Here is a 19,120-nt window from a genome sequence, read left to right on the forward strand (position 1 = left end):
GCATGCCGTTGGCAGTTTTGCTTGTGTTTATCTAAAATTAGAAACGTCCTTCGGGAGGGGAGGGACTTGTCATCTGTGTATGGAATGTCCACTTAAGAATGTGTATCATGGGGGCTGGAGAGCTGGCTCAGAGGTTAAGAGCGCCAACTGCTCTTTCCGGGGACCCAGGTTCAAATCCCATCGCCCACAGGGCAGCTCATAACTGTTTGTAGCTGCAGTTCCAAGGGATCTGACACCTTCACACTCATGCACATAAAATAAAATTAAGATTAAATTAAAAAAAAAAAGAATGTATCGTAGGCTGGAGAGTTGGCTCAGTGGTTAAAGTTGGCTCTTGTTGTTCTTGTAAAGGACCCAGGCTCAGGGCCCAGCACCTACATGGAGGTTCACCATTTCCTTAGGTACCAGGTATGCATGTGGCAAACGGACATATGTGCAGGCAACACACTCACACACACAAAATAAAATAAATCTTAAGAGAGTAAAGTGTGTCACAATGTGTCATCTCCCTAGTCAACCCAACTGTGCATTTGTAGGTGAACTGCGGTACATCCATACAAGGAATATTATACAGCCTTAAAAAGGAAGCAAATTCTAACATGTTGCAACTTAGATAAATCTTTGAAATTTTTTTTTTTGGGGGGGGTCAAGACAGGGTTGCTCTGTGTAGCTCTGGCTGCCCTGGAACCTGCTCTCTAGACTGGGATCCGCCTGCCTCGGCCTCCCAAGTTAGTGGATTAAAGGTGTGCACCACCACCACCAGAGTAAAATCTTAAAAATCTTTTGTGTTTTTGTTTTGCTTTTTGAGACTTAAAAAAAAATTCTTAAAACCTAAAAATCTTAAAATCTAAAATACTTAAAAAGTATTACACTGGGAGAACAAGTTAGACACAGGACAAAGCAGTTCACGATGCTCCTTCTGAGGGCACCCAGAACAGCGACTCGAGAGGTAAAACGCAGAGTGGTGGTTCCCCGGGACCGGAAGAAGGAGGGATGTGGAGTTCGGGGATTTTGATGTTTGTTCTGCTCTTTACTCTTCTGTGTTTTGAGGCCGAGTCTCCTTAAGTAGTTGAGGCTGGCTTTGAACTCATGGTGCTTCTGCCTCAGGCCTCTGCTGCCTTGGACTGCAGGTGTGTGCCAGCCTGCCGGGCTCAAGGAGCAGTGGTTGGTGAGTACCGAGCATTAGGAGGGGCAGACGCAGCAAGGCGTACGGGAGGGGTGCGATGGTGGTTGCGCGCTATCCAGGGAACGTACTGCCGCTTCCTCCTCTGCAATGGCAAAGCAGGTTTATGCACGTTTTCATTTCTCCACAATAGGCGTGCACCCCAAGCCTTCACACAGGCTGCTCTGTGCCGGCTGATGGGAACCCGCTGGAGCCTCCGCGTCCCCTGAGCTAGACCAGGACTCTGAGACTCGGGGACCTCAGTGTGGTCCTGAACCAGGCTTCCTGCCTCCCTGAGGAGCTTGTAGCACCTAAGCTGAGCTGCACCTCAGAGGTGGTAGCTCTTGCCTAGGCGTAGCTGGGTCGTGGGTTCAAGCCCCAGCACCCCCTAAAAGAAGAATGTCAAGTCTTGGCTCCGCCCTGCCGAATCAGTGTTGGTAGTTTAACAAGAGGCATTGCCCTGAGGTAGAGGGCTGGAGGGGAACGGGCGCTCCTGAGGGGAGAAAACCAACCATTTTCTTTTCCTTTTGGACTCATTGATTTCTGGCATTTTAAACTGGGATCGTTTACCGAAAGATGGCTTTTGTTCTGTATGTTTTCTGAGCGCCGAGTGTGGGGTGCTCTTTGTACTGCGCATGCCGATTTTGCCAGTGTAATGGGGGCGATGGGCTGGTGGGGCCAGTATGAGGGTGAACAGCCCCTGATGTGCAGGAAGGACCCCCGTCTGCAGGCTCCGTACACAGTTCCTCCCTGACGGCCTCCAAGAAGCAACTTTGGTTGTCAGGACTTGTCTTCGGATATGAAAAAGGGACCTTTGCTGTTAAGTTAGACTGAGCCAGCCAGGCTAGATTTCAAATCTGCTGGGCTCAACAACAACAACAACAACAACAACAACAACAAAACCCTGTTTATCAACTGTATGAGCCGAGGTTTCCTGAGGAGGGGGATGTGAAAGAAAAATAGCAGCGGCATATGCTGAGTATACGGGGGACCTCAACACAGGCGGCCTCCTGCTGCTTGGATTTCTTGGCATTTAAATACATATTATATATGTATATATATATATAGCTTAAAATTTACCAAAATAGCCAGAGACATTTGTCTCAGCGTGCTACTTCAGGAAGGGAAGAGCTTGAGGAGAGAGCTGTCCAGCGCGATCTTGTCTCACGAGGAACCTTGAGCAAGGGCCTTCGACCCTGAAGATGCTTGATAAGGAAGCACCTCTCTGGGCCTCCTTCCCAGGCTGCAAAATGAAGCTGGAATTGATCGGCGATCATCACAGGGAGGCATTTAGCGTCCTGCAGACAGAGGGGTTCACCTCAGAAGGGAACCCGCAGTGCCTCCACAGACTGTCTTGGCCTTGACTCGCCCTCAGCAGGAGCTGTGTGACCCTGGGTAGGTTGCTTCACCGCACTGAGTCCGAGTCATGGCGACGAAGCCGAGATGGTAGTCGCTGCTTCTCCCCATGGGTTGCCATGGGGACCGAAGGCGTCGCTGTGAGGACAGTGTCTCGAAAAGCTGGTGACTTCAGTTGCTGCTGAGCCAGGTCCTGCGGTGTGCTCAAAGCTGGCTACAGAGTGGGACGAAGGGCACATAGTTCTCACCCCCGTAGCAGTGAGGCCACTGGAGTCCCTCTCTCTCAGGGACACCTCAGAGGTGGCTGAAGTGTCCCCTGGCGAGTAGGAGGGGGTCCACGGTCCAGCTCCTAAACCCGCTTTTAAAAACACGCTTGTAATCCAGCTCTGGGGAGCCAGAGGCAGGGTCCCCTGGGGCAGCCAGTCTAACCTACGTGACAAGGTCCCGGCCAGTGAGAGACCCTCTTTCGGGGAAGAGAGGGTGGTGGCTCAGCCACAGCAGCCGTGTTGTCTCTGGTCCCCACACGCGTGTACAGACTCGCAGGCACCACCGGTGTGTTATTATTTAGGTGTGGACAGGGTAACAGGCCCGTCGAAAGGACACATACTGCTTGTGTCATGGCGGAGCGGGTGGATGTGCTCCACAGACCGAGAGACAGAGAAGGGAGGTGACTAGAAGCAGGAGGCCTCAGGCCTCAAAGCTGCCTCAGGACCCACCACCAGCTGAACGTTTGCTGTCTGAGGATGTGTCCCCTCTGGAAGGGACAGCCCACAGTGGCTTCCTCGGGAGATGCCCCTCCCCCACACAGCTCCTGTTTGGAATGGGGTTGGACTCAGATGCTGGTGCTTTTGGAAAAGCTGAAGGACCTTTGGCATGAGGCGAGCACAAGAGAGACTCCTGGGGCGGGTCCATGTGTCTGTGTCACTGTCCCTCTCTTTCCTGGACTCTGTGCTGTTGACAGCCTCTATCACATGCCTTTGTCGCCATGAGCTAATCAGTCCCAGCATTCCTCCCTCCCCACGGCAGCCTGGTGACCCCAGGGACCAAATTAAAACTATAGTAAGATGATATCACAGCTGCGAGAGGGGGCCTGGCGCAGGTGACAGGGCTCGCAGGTCCAAAGGCGGTGGAATCCAGGCGAGAGAGGAAGCCAGGCCGGAGGGAGGCTGTGTGGGCACCAGGAGACTGTGGAGGAGAGGGTCAGAGCTCCCCTTTAGGACTACTGTGTCTGCCGTTCAGGTCCTCTCGGCCTCATCCCAGCTGCCTGTGCCGGTTGGCCCTGGAGCCTCTGGGCTCTGACAGCCCCTGATGAGTGGGGCTATTATAAACTGTGATACAAGCGACAGGAACTGCCAAGTTCACTGACAACTGGTCTTGCCTGGTCTCCTTCAGAGACAGCCTGAGGCCCCCTTTACTGCTATGATTTAATTTATTTTTATTTAATGTGCATTGTTTGTTTTGTCCGTGTGAGGAGGGCAGGTCCCTCGGAACTGGAGTTACAGTTATGAGCTGCCATGTGGGTGCTGGGGATTGAACCCCGGTCCTCTGGAGGAGCAGCCAGTGTTCTTAGCTGCTGAGCTGTCCCTCCAGGCCCCCTTGAAGGGTTCATAGATTGCTGTGGTCTGGGGAAAGGTTGCTCAGGGAAGGGACCACTTTTTTCAGTATCTGAGGTTCTGACATAAGAAAGAAAGCCGTTGTTTAGTCTGGACCCAAAGAATAGAACATTACTCGGGTGTATAAGGCAGAAGTGGTGGGGGGGAGAGGCAGGTTGCAGACTGGCATAAAAGGGCCCCTTATCAGCCAGAAAATCCCTGGGATTAAAAGGCTGTTTGAAGAGGTGGTAGATACAGCAGAGGCCTTGGAGACAGGCGGGCGCCCACGTGACTGGATCAAGGGTTATACTTGAACACGTATGCATTGCTGAGGCAAGCCTGATGCTACCAACTCATCCCTAAGGGGTTCCGATTGGTTGACAAGCAAAGTGGACTTTAGAGGGCCTGTGGTGGTCATTGCACCAGGACCTTTGACAGTGCTCAGCACATGAGACCAAATTTGGGCTCAGTGCCACAACCTCTGAGAATTTTTTTTTAAAAGATCTGTTTGACTTTTACGTGTGTGTGTGTGTGTGTGTGTGTGTGTGTGTGTGTGTGTGTGTGTACTCGAGGGTGAGCGTGCACGTGTGCATAGGCCGGAAGAGAGTGTTGGATCTCCCAGAGCTGGAGTTACAGCCACACAACTTGGGTACTGGGACCTGAGCTTAGGCCTCTGCTAGGCCACCCTTAGCCCCTGAGTTAACCCGTTAACCCCACCCAGCCCTGTGACTTTCTTAAAAGACAGGCTGGCCTCAAACTCATGATCCTCCTGCCTCAGCTTCCTAAGTGCTAGACTCCAGCATGAATGTTCTTAGCCCACAGGCCAGTGTTTCCCTACAAAGGCCGAGAGCGTTCAGAGAGAGCCGCTTAATCACTGGCTCGGCCTCTCCCTGCAGCCCAGATGCTTCGCTCCCCCGCAGGGCGGCTCAAGGACTCCAAGTTGAGTAAGACACGGAGTTTGTCCACGGGAGTTGGAAACTCGCTGTCGGTGTTGGACACTGTGCCCTTGAAGGTCCCTTCCACTCCTGAATTTTAAGTTTGTCGCTAATGGAAATTTTAGTTTTCTGTGCATTTTATTTGCGTTTTCCTGTCACCCCTCATCGACTGATGAGCAATGATCTTATGTCTGCAAAACAGATGACTAACTTATAATTGTATTCATTATCTTCCTCACTGCAACAAATCGCCTGAGGAAGGAGATATGGTTTGGGTAGGGGACGCAGTCTGTGGTAGCTGGGCAAAGGTATGACTGCAGACGCTTACTTATATCTGGGCAGTTAAGGAAACAGGTCAGAAGCAGGGTCAGGCTCTAACCTCAAGGCCCACCCCAGGTTCAGTTCCCACAGTCAGGCCTTAAGGCTCCATCATCCCTTAAAACGTCATCAGGACTTGGAGACCAAAGGCTCAAACACGAGCCTGGCCCTGCAGTGGGGGTTTCCAGTGCTGTACAGTCTTCCACGGTTCCTATCAGAATCGCCCACCCAGCTCTGCTTCCCTGTCCTAAGGCCTCCCTAGTCCAGAACTCCCAACTCTTCCACATTCCCACCACAAACCAGTTCTGAAGCCCCGGGACCCTCCGGCCAGGTGGAGCACGACAGCGGGCACTTCCCAGAAAACAGTTTCCTTCATCAGTGACATTCCTCATGGCTGTGATGAAACTCCCAGAGGAAGCAACTTAGGGGGGTGGTGTCTCCTTACTGTGCCCACTTCACAGATGCTGAAGCTGAGGCCTGGGAGGAAATACAACCTGCCCAACAGTCCTACAAAGTTAGCAGGAAGATTAGATTTGAACCCAGGTCTGCCCGAGCAAGAAGCCCAACAGCGGCTCCCAGCTGGGTCATCAATGGAGAAGTAGGGGGGGAGGCAGGGCAGGTGGGTGGCAGAGCTACAGCTCCCCCAGGGGGTTCACTGTGGCAAGCTGTTATTTGTTGTCTTCAACGCAAGCTCTCACTGTGTGGCCCTGGATGACCTGAAACTCACCACATGGACCAGGCTGGCCTTGAACTCACAGAGAATCCTCCTGCCCCTGCCTCCCAATTCCTAGACTTAAAGGATCAAAGGCGTACGCCACCACACCTGGCTGGAGGTTTTTAACTCTCGAATCTACCCAGTGATGGTGCAGCAAGGACTTTCTCAATTGTAAGGCTGAGTTCTCGCCCTGCTGGCTCTCAGGATCTCCTGCTAAAGGCACACTAGGGGTGAGGGAAGATGCGGGGTGTCGTTGAGGAAGCAGGAATGAAGGATTCGGCGGGATGGAAGTCAGGAGTAGGGCTCTGGGAGAGATCTGAAGGTGTTCCGGAGGCTATGACTAGGCATCCCATTGTCTAAGGTGGAGGTGCTATCCCAGGAACATGGAAATGATGGGAGACAGTGTCGAGTATCATAACTGGAGCTGAGATGTGTTGGGGGTGTGTGTGTCAGGCTGTGGCATTTAGCGGGCAGGGACATGGCTAAATACCTAGCAGTGAGGTCCAGATGATGTCAATCACATCATCAAGGGGCGATGCTGCTGTTACAGCTCAGCAAGCGTCTCGGTAAGGCCCACATTGGAGACTTGCTCGCTTACCAGCCTCTGGAAGGTAGTAGGCCATAGTTTTCCTCCTTCTCTGGAGGGGGTGCTGGTGGCAGAAGGAAGCAGAAGATGAGGCTCAGAGCTTGGAAGGCTGTGAGCAAGGAGATCAAACCACTTTAGGGAGCTAGTTCAACTTTAATTCTTGAGAACGAAGGCTGTATACACCTTGTGGAGTGGGTAGGGGCTCCAAGGACAGGTGTCCGTAATTGCTTAAAACCAGGCACTTCAAGGATGCCCGATTTGCACTAAACAGCATGCTCCTATCACATGAACGGGAACACAGTGCCTAATTATCCGATAGGCACAGGGAGGAGAGAGCTAGCAGGGAGCTGTGTCAAAGGCCATATATCGAATGTGGTTAGGGGCGTCCGTGTCTAAAGACATCCTCCAGATGAGGCCAGGCAGAGAGCAGGAGGCCCTGCTGGGGAGAAGGAGTCCTGCACCATGATGCCGAGCTCAGACTAGGAGGACTTCGACCTCACATGGCAGGGTCCTCCCAACAGGGGTGGCGGGAGGTCAACCCTTCAAGGGGTCCACAGGATCCTGGCCACCTTCCTGTCTGTCTCTCTGTGCTTCCTGGATTCCCTGAGGTGAAAGGCCTTCTCTGCCACACAAGCCCTGCTACCAGGATGTGCTTGTCACCTTACCACACTCCCAAGGCAAAGGAGCCAACTGGCCCTGGGCTATCCCAAGGCAAAGGAGCCAACTGGCCATGGGCTATCCCAAGGCTACGGAACCAATGGAGCCATGGGTTAGTACCTCTGCAAGTATGAGCCAATCATCTTTCCTACTTTTAGGTTGTTTTCTTAGGTAATTTTGTTGGAAATAAGGGAATCTTATCAACCTGTCGGGATTAAAGAGGAAAAGAGAGCTTGGCAGTGGTGGCGCGTGCCTTTAATCCCAGGATTCAGGAGTCAGACACAGACAGATCTCAGAATTTGAGGCGAGCCTGGTCTACAGAGTGAGTTTTAGGACTACACAGGGTGGCATCAGCTACTCCCAGGAGAGAGGTTACAACCAGGAGCCAGCAAGGACCGAACCAGCGGGACACTGTTTTCAGTGAAATAAGCCAGGCGCAAAGAGGCCACGGCGCACAGGTCTCAGCAGCAGGTAGAATCCAAGACGCAACTTGAGAAAGGAATGTGCTGGTAGTTATCAAGGGCTGGGAGAAGCAGAGAGCTGAGGAGGTGGGAATTGGATTGGGGTGGGGTGGGAATAAATTCAGGAAAGCTTGAAGACGATTAAAAATAGATTTTTACTGTTATCCTAGCAAAAGTATGAAAGTAAAAGAAAAAGCACATGACGTAAGGTGAACGCATCGAACTTGGTCTCTGTAGGGCAATGTGTACATCTTTACAACTTACGTGATGTAAATATGTACAAATATCAGGCTCTTCAAAGACAGTTATTCTGTCAGCAAGTGAACTTCCTTGACTTATTCAAAGGAGACGGGCCAAACAGTAGAGCCCGGGTGAGGGAAGGAGTCTGGGCCAGCGGGATGGCTCAGTGAGTGAAAGGAACCTGCACCCAGGCCTGATGACCCGAGTTCCGTCCCTCAGCCCCACAGGGCGGAAGGAGTGACCCGACTCCTAAAGTTGTTCTGTGACCTCCACATGCGTGTGCACGTTCTCCCATGCACACATGCACACACTAAATGTAAATACCAAAAATTTTAAAAAGGAATCTGGGATGGATGGATGGATGAGTGAGTGAGTGAGTGAATGAATGAATGAATGAATGAATGAATGAATGAATCTGTCTGGCTTCCCGGGTGGTTGGAGTCCCAGCAGTGCTATGTAACCAAGTTTATCCCAACTGGCAGAAAAAAATAGTTCAGCCAATGGATGAGGTTTTTTTGGTTTTGTTTTTTCCTCGGATCACAAAGCTTTCTTAATCCTTTACCCTGCACAAACGGTTCTACACTGGAACCCAGTGACCCAGTGAGGGGCGGAGCCTACAGCCCTACCCCCACACTTGGGGTGCTCCTTGATTCCCCTCCCTGTCTCTGGAGGAGAAGAAAGACACTGAAGCTAGGGTGAGGCCTGGGCACCGCTCAGGAGGCAGCACAGGCCTAGCAAGGTCAAGTCCCTGGGTTCAGAGCCAGCGCCAAAATAAATGAGTCTACTGGAAGGTGAGGGCTGGCAAGTGGGTAAGGGGGGCTTGCTGCAAAAGCCTGCAGATGCAGACCTAGTCCCTGGAGCCCATGGGAACGTGGAAGGAGAGACTCAATCCGGATTGTCCTGTGGGCTCCACGTGTGCTAGGTGGGGTGTGCACCTGCACACACATTACATGCACACAATAACAATAAAACATTCAAGTGATAAATACCACAGAAAGGGGGAAGCCTAGCTTGACGCCATCCTTGAAGGATGAACGGGAAACTGCTTTTTAAAAAGATATTTTTTAGTTACAGCAAAATATATATAACAAATTTTATCATCTTGCTGCTTGTGATAACACATCTGTAATCCCTGATAGAAAGGTAGGGGGATTAGGAGTTCAAGGCCAGCCTTGGCCCATGTGAGACTCTGTATCCAAAAATAAAAAGGGGAAGCAAAGAATTAACCACTTTCAGCGCAGCAGTCACCAGCATCCGGCTACACGGATCTTTTCCAATCCCCAAGTCTGTTCCTTTAATTAAAGGGTGCATCCTGTCCCTCTCCCCCACCAACTAACTCCCTGGCAATCACCATTCGGGCGCGTTGTCCAAGCAGCCTCCCAAAGTAGCTCGAGAGTGACTCAGTTCTCGTCGTATCCTGCCTTCAGCTTCACTCTGGCGGGAGCACGGACCCGAACGTTTTTCCCTCTCGAGGCTGAATAGTAGTCCAGTTGCATAGATATACCACACTTATCTGTCTGTTGACAGAGATGGGCTGTCTCTGTGTTTTGGCAACTATGGATAACATCACGATGCACATGGGCATGCAAACGCCTCTTTTGAGTGCACAGTCATTTCTTAGTATCTATGGGAATCAGGTTCCAGAACCTTCCATGGAAACCACGGTCTGTGGGTACTCGGGTGGCGTGAGACGGTACGGAATTTGCACACGACCTCCTGCATGGCTAAATTGCTCATAGTTCCTGTCACTGGGGAAAGCGACACTGGGGACATGGAGACAGACTGGTTGAGAGAATGATAACAGTACCAGCCTGCGGGTGCTCTGTTTTGGACCCATGGTTGGTTGATCCTGTGGATACAGACCCCAGGCACGGTGGAGCTGCTAGAGCAGGCAGGTACCCTATTCTTGAGTTTCTGCGGCCCCACCGCACTGTTTCACGGTAGCCAAGCCATTTGCCGTCCCCACAGGCAGAGTGAGGAATCGTGACCTTTCCTTGCCTGCGTCTTCTGGCCTGGGTTTGTTTGTTTAGGACTTACACTAGCCAGCTGGTGTGTGTGTGAGAAGGAGTGCGGACAGGAGCCACCGGAAGCTCATGAGCAGGTGACAGCATGATCCGACATCTAAAAAGTCCCTCTGGGGATAGAGCAACGATGAGCCGTTCCCAGTGCCTCACTGTCCTCTGTGGGCACCCACACACGTGTGCACATACTCACGCACAGACACACGAGCACATGGAGATTTTCTTTTTATTAAATCTAAAACGAAAAAATGCTCCTGTTGCTGTGCTGAGAACAGGCTGTTCGGAGGCAAGGACATGAAGGGGTCGGCCAGCAAGGAGAAAAATCCTGCTGAGAACAGATGGGGGCCTGCCTGTGGGATCTGGTGGCTGGAGTGGGAATGACACTGAGACCCAAGAGCAGTGAGACTTCCTGAAGACTGAACATGTGAGAGAGAGACAAGAGCCAAAGTTGACCCACCCGGAATGAAGGTGTGGCCATCATGGAAGGGGAGCCTCAGAGAGGAGGGGTCATGAGTGGAGTGCTGCCTGGTGGCTAGGGTCACTTGCTGATCTTGCAGGGAACCAGGGGTCTCTCCCCAACACTGTGGTGCTGAAAGCACCACATTCTCCAGGAACTAGGGTTCTAGGGGCTCCGAAGATCTTTTCTGGCCTCTGAGGGCTCCTCCATACAGTGCACACAAAACTCATGCAGGCACACACACATTTAAAATATATATAAAAGCAGGCTCCCAACCTCACAGATGAGCACTTAACCCTGGGATGATGAAGTCAAAGGCCAAAACAAACAAACAAACAAACAAACAAACCCACTATGGTGCTAAATGTCCAAGGCAGGATTTGAACCCAGCGCTGCCTGGCTTGGATCTTCCGTTTATCAGTTACTGAAGCCAGGAGAAGTGAGAAAAGGGCTCACTGAGCCATCAGACTCATGCTCCATCAAGAATACAGGAAATGTAAAAAGAGAGAGACTGTGGGCAGAACATGAAGACCTAACTTCAAAGCATCCTTTAAGGCCCTGAATGTCCCGGCCTGGTGGTCTTTTGCAAGACGCACCATGCTCTTCCCACTCAGGCCTTTTCCTTGCAAAGTCTCCTCTTTCTGGAATGCTCCACACTGGTAGTGTTCCTGAATGGTTCCCACCCATGGGTGGAAGCTCTCCTTGATCTCATCACCGTCTAGAACCAGGATCCCTGCAGAGCCCTAGGCTGTACAATATTTCAAACCCTTCTCAAAGCTATGAGTGTGACACACTCAATGCCCACCTCTTCTCCCAGGCCGGGGCTGCACAGCAGAACCTGGGGAACCTGTGAGGTTACAGGACTGGCCTGGATGTGTGTCCCACACAGTGGCAGCCCCTAGCCACAGGCAGCCATTGAAGGGTGGCGAGCATTTGGAAACAGAGGGGCAGATTTTGTGTATTTATTTACACTGTGTGTTTATCCCAGTCAGCTGTAACTGTCAGTTGGACACAGCCTGAGAGAGCAGCCTCAGCTGGGAGGTTGCCCGGATCAGGTTGGTCTGTGTGCCTGCCTCTCAGTGGGGACCTATCTTGGTTGTTAATTGATGTAGGAAGGTTCAGCCCACTGTGGGTGGTGGCACCATTCTCTAGGTAGGCAGTTCTGAACCGCCTAGCTAAGGAAGGAAGCCAGCTGAGTACAGGCTGGTCAGCAGGTCAGAAAGCATCGTCCTCCATGGTTCCTGCTGTACTTTGGTTGTGAAGTGACTTGCCGGGTTGGAGGTAATCCTGCTTGGAATGACAGGTGGGCTGCTTTGAGTTCCTGCCTTGACTTCCCTCAGTGACTGTCTGCGATGTGGGCCTGAGGCCAGTTAAACCCTTTCCTCCTCTATAGTGCAGGGATTCTACAGCCAATTACAGTGGCAGAAATGCAAGCAGATCACTGTTACACTGCCTAAATGATTTCCCATGTCAATTGTATAATTTATCTTAAGCATATGCGGCCAGAGGCTCTCATGCTGTGACCGCATGCTGCTTCAAGGCTGCAGCTCCTTCAAGGCATGGACCCTTTTGTCTTACTCACTCCTTTGTACCAAGGATTGTATCAAAGTTAAACAACTGAGTTCCCCGGGCATGGTGGCACACACTTTTAATCCCAGCACTCCGGAGGTGAAGCCAGGCAGATCTCAGTAAGTTCTGGGACAGCCTGGTCTACATAGTGAGTTCCAGGACAGGCACAGCCACCCGAGGGCTGGGAAGGCAGATCTGTGGCAGGGTTCTTGTTTAGCCTGCACGGGTCCCTGAGCTCCATCTCCATCACCGAAAAGAAAACCCACCAACCTGGAAAGGGGAACCCTCACAAGCCTGCCTCTCACGGGTCCATGATGGGAAGAATGACGCGCAAACTTTCGGCTGCCCACCTGTGTCACCCACGACCTGTGTCCCCTGCAGGCAAATAGGGGAACAACAGGGACCGTTTGCCCTCTCAACTGGGCCATCCCAGAACTGCGCAGCAGGCCTCCAGGCACACCAGAAGACTGCTCGCTCAGAAAGGCTCGCTCACTCCCCTCCTCAACCCGGCAATCTGCTTACAGGCTTATGGCCTATTAGTGTCCAACCTCCCACAGGACCAAGTCTGTTTCAGAGGCTGCTTCTGCCAGCAGTCTGAATATTTTTTTTTTTTAAAACCATATCGCTCTCGGGAAATCTGCTGCCTGCAATCTGCACATAATATATGCAGGGTATGGTCTGGGAAACATCTCAGTCGTGATGTGTAACCCACTCACATTCACAGGGCTGCCTGTTTCTTTCAGCTTCTTCGTTTTTATAAGCGGAGGTCAGGGCATTTACAGGCTAATTCCGACTTCATTCAAATCTATCTGGGGCCTGTCCTTTTAAAAACCAATTTTGGTTTTGTTGTCTATACGTGTGCAAGGCTGTATGTCACGTGTGCGAGTGCCCTCAGAGGGCAGAAAGGGCGTCAGGTGTCTGGAACTGGGGTTACTGGTGTTTATGAGCCGCCAAACTTGGGTGCTGGGAACCAAGCTCTGTCCCCTGGAAGAGCAGCAAGTGTTCTTTACAGCCGAGCCATCTCTCCAGCCCTGGAGGTTTTTAAGCAGCAAATTTTTGGGAGTTGAACAACAGTGATCTACATGATTACCTTTTATAAATGTTTCAGATTTGATGACAATGGTCAATGGCTAATGTCTATCGCTGTGTTGTCAAGCCCTCAGCACACATCTCATTTAGCCTTCATAATAAACACGTGGACCAATTGTTATGACAGTCATTTCCTTTCAGGGATTGAACCTGAGAACTCAAGAGCACCAACCACACACTCTGCCACCCTCCGCCTGTTCCTGTCTGTCCCTGTCTGTCCCTGTCACTCTGCAGCTAGAGAAACTGGGTCTTAGAAAGCTTCGTTGACTTGAGGTCAAAATTTGAACCCAAGGGGGCTGAAGAGATGGCTCAGAGGTTAAGAGCACTGGCTGTTCTTCCTAAAGGTCCTAAGTTCAATTCCCAGCAACCACATGGTGGCTCACAACCATTTATAAATGCAATTCTGTGCCCTCTTCTGGTCTGCAGGCACACATGCAGGCAGAATCATGTATAAATAATAAATAAATAAATCTTAAAAAGATTTTTTGAACCCAAATCTGCTTGGCTCAGGGCCAGTGTTCTCTGACAGTACACACTTTAACCTTTTTTTTTTTTTAATAGCTAGTACATGTTCTTCTATCTATAAAACACTGAGAAAGTGTTTTTTTTTTTTTTTTTTGAGGTAAGAGTTCAGACAGGGTTTCTCTGTGTAGCCCTGGTTGTCCTGGAACTCTCTTTGTCGAACAGGCTGGCCTTGAACTCATAGAGTTCCATTTGCCTCTGTCTCTCGAATGCTGAGATTAAAGGTGTGCACCACTACTGCCTGGCTGCTTCTTCTTCTTCTTATTATTATTATTATTATTATTTATTTTTGAGATATGCTTTGGCTTAGGCTGGCCTAGAATCTGTGCTTTTCTAGCCTCAGTCCCCCAAGTGCTGGGATTACAGGACAGGCCCACATCTCTAGACCCAACTTCATTTAATTGCATATGTAAGTTTCCTTATTCTCACTATTCCTTTCTGTATATTCAGGGCTAGGGATGAGACCCAAGGCCTTGTGCACAGTAGGCAAGTGCTCTAAATGAGCCATAACACGGTTCCCTAATTTTCACTCTTTCTTAGTTATGGAAAGAATCAGTCTGTAATATCATACCTATCCATTAGTAAGCTAAAGGGACATACGTGTTTTGCCAAGTTCACATACTCTGATGGTCTTTGAAAATCCATTCCACTAAAGCCAGCATTCCAATACATGTTCTTTTCTTTCTTTCTTTCTTTCTTTTTTTTTTTTTTTTTTTACCAATACACGTTCTTATTCTGACCACCAAACACTGTTTCAATTAGTGGGCTATGGTTTTATTGGAGGAAATTGTTTGGCTCTGTGAACACAATGTTTCAGCTTAGTGAGAGAGGCATGATTTCCTGGAAGGGTCTGTACCTAACCCTAACCTTAACCTAACCTTAACCCTCACCCTAACACTGATATCTTTGTGTGTATGACACATGGATTTGGGGGTATTAGAAATGGGCACCCTTTGCCACTGTGAAATAACGCTGTCATTAGTTGTCATTATGCGTCTATTAACCAAAGCTAAAAAGTACAATTTAAATTAACGAAAACTGTGTGATGAAAATTAATTTTACCTGAGTTGGGAAGCCAGAGTGACAACCCCTGTGAGCACTCAGAGCCTCGGAGAGCAGGCTCAGCCACACTAGAAATCGCTTGGGAGAATTTTTCAGTAGCTTGAGGAGGGGGCGGTGCACACCATTTTTAAAGTCAGCAACACACACGCATGCTAACAATATCCAGTCCTTTCCAGTAGACCCAACTGGGATGGATTTTTTCCAGCTGCCAAACGACTAGGGAATCTGAAAATTAAAACAGGAGCCCCGGAAATATTCTCCTTCGTACCCCCATTCAGACTCTTGGAATTTGCCTAACAAATCACCACTGCTGTGGCAGGAAAACATCTGTAAGTCCCGCTGTCTTTCCCACCGCCATTCTCTGTCCCCCGCCCCCAAGATTCTTAGAGTGAACTGGGTATGCCGAGGCTTACTCTAGCTAGCTCTCCCCCAAACCCTTCATTCAGAAGGCAGGAGTCTCCAGCTGCTGCTCACAGCCCTCTCATTCACATGCTTCACAAACAGCCAACTGCCCCAGCCTCTCCTCTAGGAAGGCATCCTTGCTCTTTAGAAAGCAGTTTGCAACATCACAACGTTCCTTTCCAAAAGACCTTGCAGGGGGGAAGATTAGGAATTGCACAGTATGAGAGGAAGGCTGGAAAGGACAGATGTCAGCCCTCGTTAATTCAGCCCACATTTCCAAACAACATCCAACGCGTTCTCACAGCAGAGACCTCGAAAACCCCTTTTGGGGTTGAGAGCAATTTCCAAGGGAAAACACAGAAACGAAGGATTCTCACAAGGTCTTGACAGATCTGGGTGGGAAATGAAGCCGGGCTAGGAAAATGGCTTGTCTCCTCCAGGCCCGATTCTTCCGTCTGTAACAGCGTTTTCCAATTCAAGAGGCCGTGTGGGGATGCACCCCTGCAGGCTCTTCTAAAGGGCGCCCCGCCTGCCTCCCTTCGCCCCCGCGGTACTCACGGCAACTGCCTGAGCTGGAACAGGTCCTCCTCCATGTCCGCGCTGCGCCAGGGCGAGCCTGGGCATGACCCCTTACATGGTGGAGCAGGGCCGGCGCTCCGGCTTTCAGCACCGGGATGCCGGACAGCTCCTCCGCTCCCTCCCTGGGCTGCTGCTGGGGGAGGGAGGCCTGCCCGGGAGACAAAGCCGCCGCCGCCGGGAGACCGACGGGAGTGGGCGGAGGACGAGGGGAGGGCTGCGCGGTGGAGGGGGCGGGGCGAGCCTTGCTGCTCCCAGGAGCCCACGGTCCGCTGACTGGGGTGTCTGCCGGGCACCCGGCCTGCTAGATGAAGCCTCCCTGGCTGAATATCCGTAAGAATTTATTAATGTTGTCGGTATGGTGTTCTGGTAGCTTAAGCTCTAGAACGGAGTATGGATTTTGGGGGGTGAGCACTTACTCAGCGACAGTAACATGCTGATGACAGACGGTTTGGAAAGACTGATACCAGAGAGATGAGGACCTAGGAAAAGATCGTGTCGATTCTGAAGGCCAGAAGGCAGAAGGAAGGCTAACAGTCTTTCAGCAAGCATTGCAGCCTTACTGGAGAACCAAAGGTGAAGGGCAAAGCTCCTGCCTTGAGGCCCTTCCTTTTTGAATCCAAGCACTCCATCTGCTTTAGAACGTCAGCTCCTTGATCTTTCTTGCCTGTGTCCCGAGTGTCCAGAGGAGTATGCCCGGCACACAGAGCATGCTCAGTAAAACATCCATCATGACTGGGTGAGGTGCTATAAAGGAGGGTGAAACAGGAGGCTCATGAGTTCAAAGCCACGCTGACTGGTTTACTGGCAGGTTGAGGGACAGATGGGCACATATCAAAACCGTGTCTCAAAAGTTAAACGAGCCAGGCATAGTGCCGCACAGCTTTGATCCCAGCACTTGGAGGTAGAGGCAATGAATCTCTGTGAATTCCAGACTAGCTAGAGCTGCAGAGTGAGATGCCATTGAGAGAGAGAGAGAGAGAGAGAGAGAGAGAGAGAGGAAAGAGCGCTACTAGTGAGTGATTCTGAATTCAAGTTGCTTGTAATCACTTGACTCCAGCCAAGACAATGTAGCCTCGTAGGAGTGGGCCTGGTGTTAGCTCCTCAGAAGCCTAGAGTGGAAACTTCTGGTCTTAGTGTGAATAAATGGAGAAAAGAGAGAAATATTCAACTACCAAGATGGTGGCTTCCCTGCTTCCCACATAACAAGAGCCATGATTGTGTGGAGGATCACAGGGACATAAGAGAGAAACATTCTTTTCTAATTTTTTTGTAACGTGTTTGTGTGTGCATATGTGTGTGTTGCGGGGTACCCCTAGAAGTCAGAAAAGGGTATTTGATTCTTTGGAGCTTGAGTTTCAGAACCATGGAGCAGGCCCTCTGGAAGAGCAGTAAGGGTTCTGAGTTGCTGAGCCATCTCTACAGCCCCCACCACCTTTAAATATATAAAAATTTACATATAAATTTATATCTTACATATACATTTTATATGTGTGGGTGTTTGCCTGCAAGTATGCCTGTGCACCATGGGCATGCAGTGCCCACAGAGGCCAGAAGAGGGCGTAGGATCTCCTGAAACTGAAGATACAAGCGCTTATGAGCCACCGCCTGGGTGCTGGGAGCCAAACTTGGATCCTCTGGAAGAGTAGCCAAGGCTCTCAACCTTCTCTACAGTCTCTTCCCCAAGCCATTTTTATTCTATATTTAGCTTTAATATTAACAAAATGGAAGAGGAGTTGATATAGAGTACAAGGACACCCATCAGAGAACTGGAAGCCACCGTTACTTAACACACCTTCAAGCTCCAGACAGTCAGACGGACAACACACACTCGTGAACCCCGAGTCAGGTGCTGTGGCTCAGACCTGCAGTCCTCACCCTTGCTAGACTGAAGTTAGCCATGAGTTTGAGGCCAGCTAGGTCTACAAAGTGAGATCTTGTCTCAGAAGCATAAAAGCCAGGGGATGGAGACATGGCCCCATGGTTAAGACCACTTGCTGCTGTTCCAGAGGATCTGAGCTTGGTTCCTTGCACCAATTTGGGTGGCTCACAACTGCCTATAACTCCAATTCCAAGGGATCTGATACACATTTGCACACAGGTGAACACACACACACACACACACACACACACACGCACATAGATACACAGACACACAGAGACACACAGACATAGACACAGAGAGACAAACAACAGAGAGACACACACATAGACATACAGAGAGAGCCACACTCACACAGAGAACGAAAGATAATAAGTGGAAACAACAAAAACAGAAAACAAAACAATCAAACAAATACCTTGAACATCTCGAGCAGGTCTCCCGAACACCCAGGGGTGTTCTTCACCTCCGCGGTTTCCAAGATTCTTCACAAGCATTCCCGTGGAACAGGTTATGCTCTGTCCTCATGTGACAGATGAGGACACAGGACTCAGAACAGTGAATAAGTCACATGCTGACATTCAGCTGGGTAGGGGTTGACCAGAAACTAAGGCTCAGTCTGTTTCTGTACCTTCAAGCCCAGGATTTCTTTGAGACTCTCAAGCAAAATTATCCTCTGTGGGTTTAGTAGAAGATCCGAGTTACCGGAACACTGGATAACTAACTAAAATAAATTGAAAACTGAGAAAATATTTATGGTGTGACAGTCAGCGTGCATTGCTGTGACAAAGTATCTGGGATAAACAAACACTTGAAAGGTAGAAAGGGGTCTTTTGCTTTTTTTTTTTTTTTTTTTTCTCAAATGTTCAGAGATATCAGTCCACACTCATTCAGTCTGGGATGAGATGAGAGCATCATTTTGCAAAAGCCAGTGACAGAGAAATGCAGCTTGCACCATGACAACCAGGAGGCCAAGAGGAAGGGGCTGGAGTCCAGATGTAACCTTCAGAAGCACAATACCAGGGCTGCAGAGACTGAGACCCCAGTTCAGCTCCTGGCACCCACAATAGGAGGCTCCCAGCCACCTGTAACTAGGACACCACTGGATCTAATGCCCTCTTCTGGCCTCCTCAGGCACTGCACACACACACACACACACACACACACACACACACTCCACCCCCAGCACACAGTTTCAAACAATAAATATGAAAATTTGAAAAGCATCCTCCCAGAAGCTAGTCCCTCCCACAAGGCTCCATCTCCTAACATTTCCCCTGCCTCCCAAAATCGGAACACCTGGATCCCACGCTTTGCGTACACAGACACCACATAATCATCTAGTTCTAGAGCTCTGAACTATCACTCATCAGCATTTATAGTCTGAGTGGTTTCTACTAACTCATTCATAACCACTTCTCTTTCCACATGTGAACATCTGTGGTATGTGTGTATGCTTGTGTTCACGTGTGTGGGGTTGTGCATGTGTGTGCAGGTGCATGCCTTTGTGTGTGTGTG

The 19,120-nt window shown here is 50.2% G+C and overlaps 1 protein-coding gene across 1 annotated transcript in view; it reads right to left on the minus strand.

Annotated features, from left to right (window-relative positions):
• The window catches only part of Svop (SV2 related protein), a 61,875-nt gene extending 45,946 nt beyond the window's left edge, over positions 1-15,929 (minus strand). The window contains exon 1 of the mRNA XM_055606231.1: positions 15,703-15,929. Within this exon, the coding sequence (XP_055462206.1) occupies positions 15,703-15,737 (35 nt within the window). The 5' untranslated portion in view covers positions 15,738-15,929. The remainder of the gene's footprint in view (positions 1-15,702) is intronic.
• Positions 15,930-19,120: the final 3,191 nt, after the last annotated feature.

The sequence above is a fragment of the Psammomys obesus genome, unplaced genomic scaffold (assembly GCF_907164565.1).
Source record: "Psammomys obesus unplaced genomic scaffold, mPsaObe1.curated_primary_1811, whole genome shotgun sequence".
Lineage (NCBI taxonomy): Eukaryota > Metazoa > Chordata > Mammalia > Rodentia > Muridae > Psammomys > Psammomys obesus.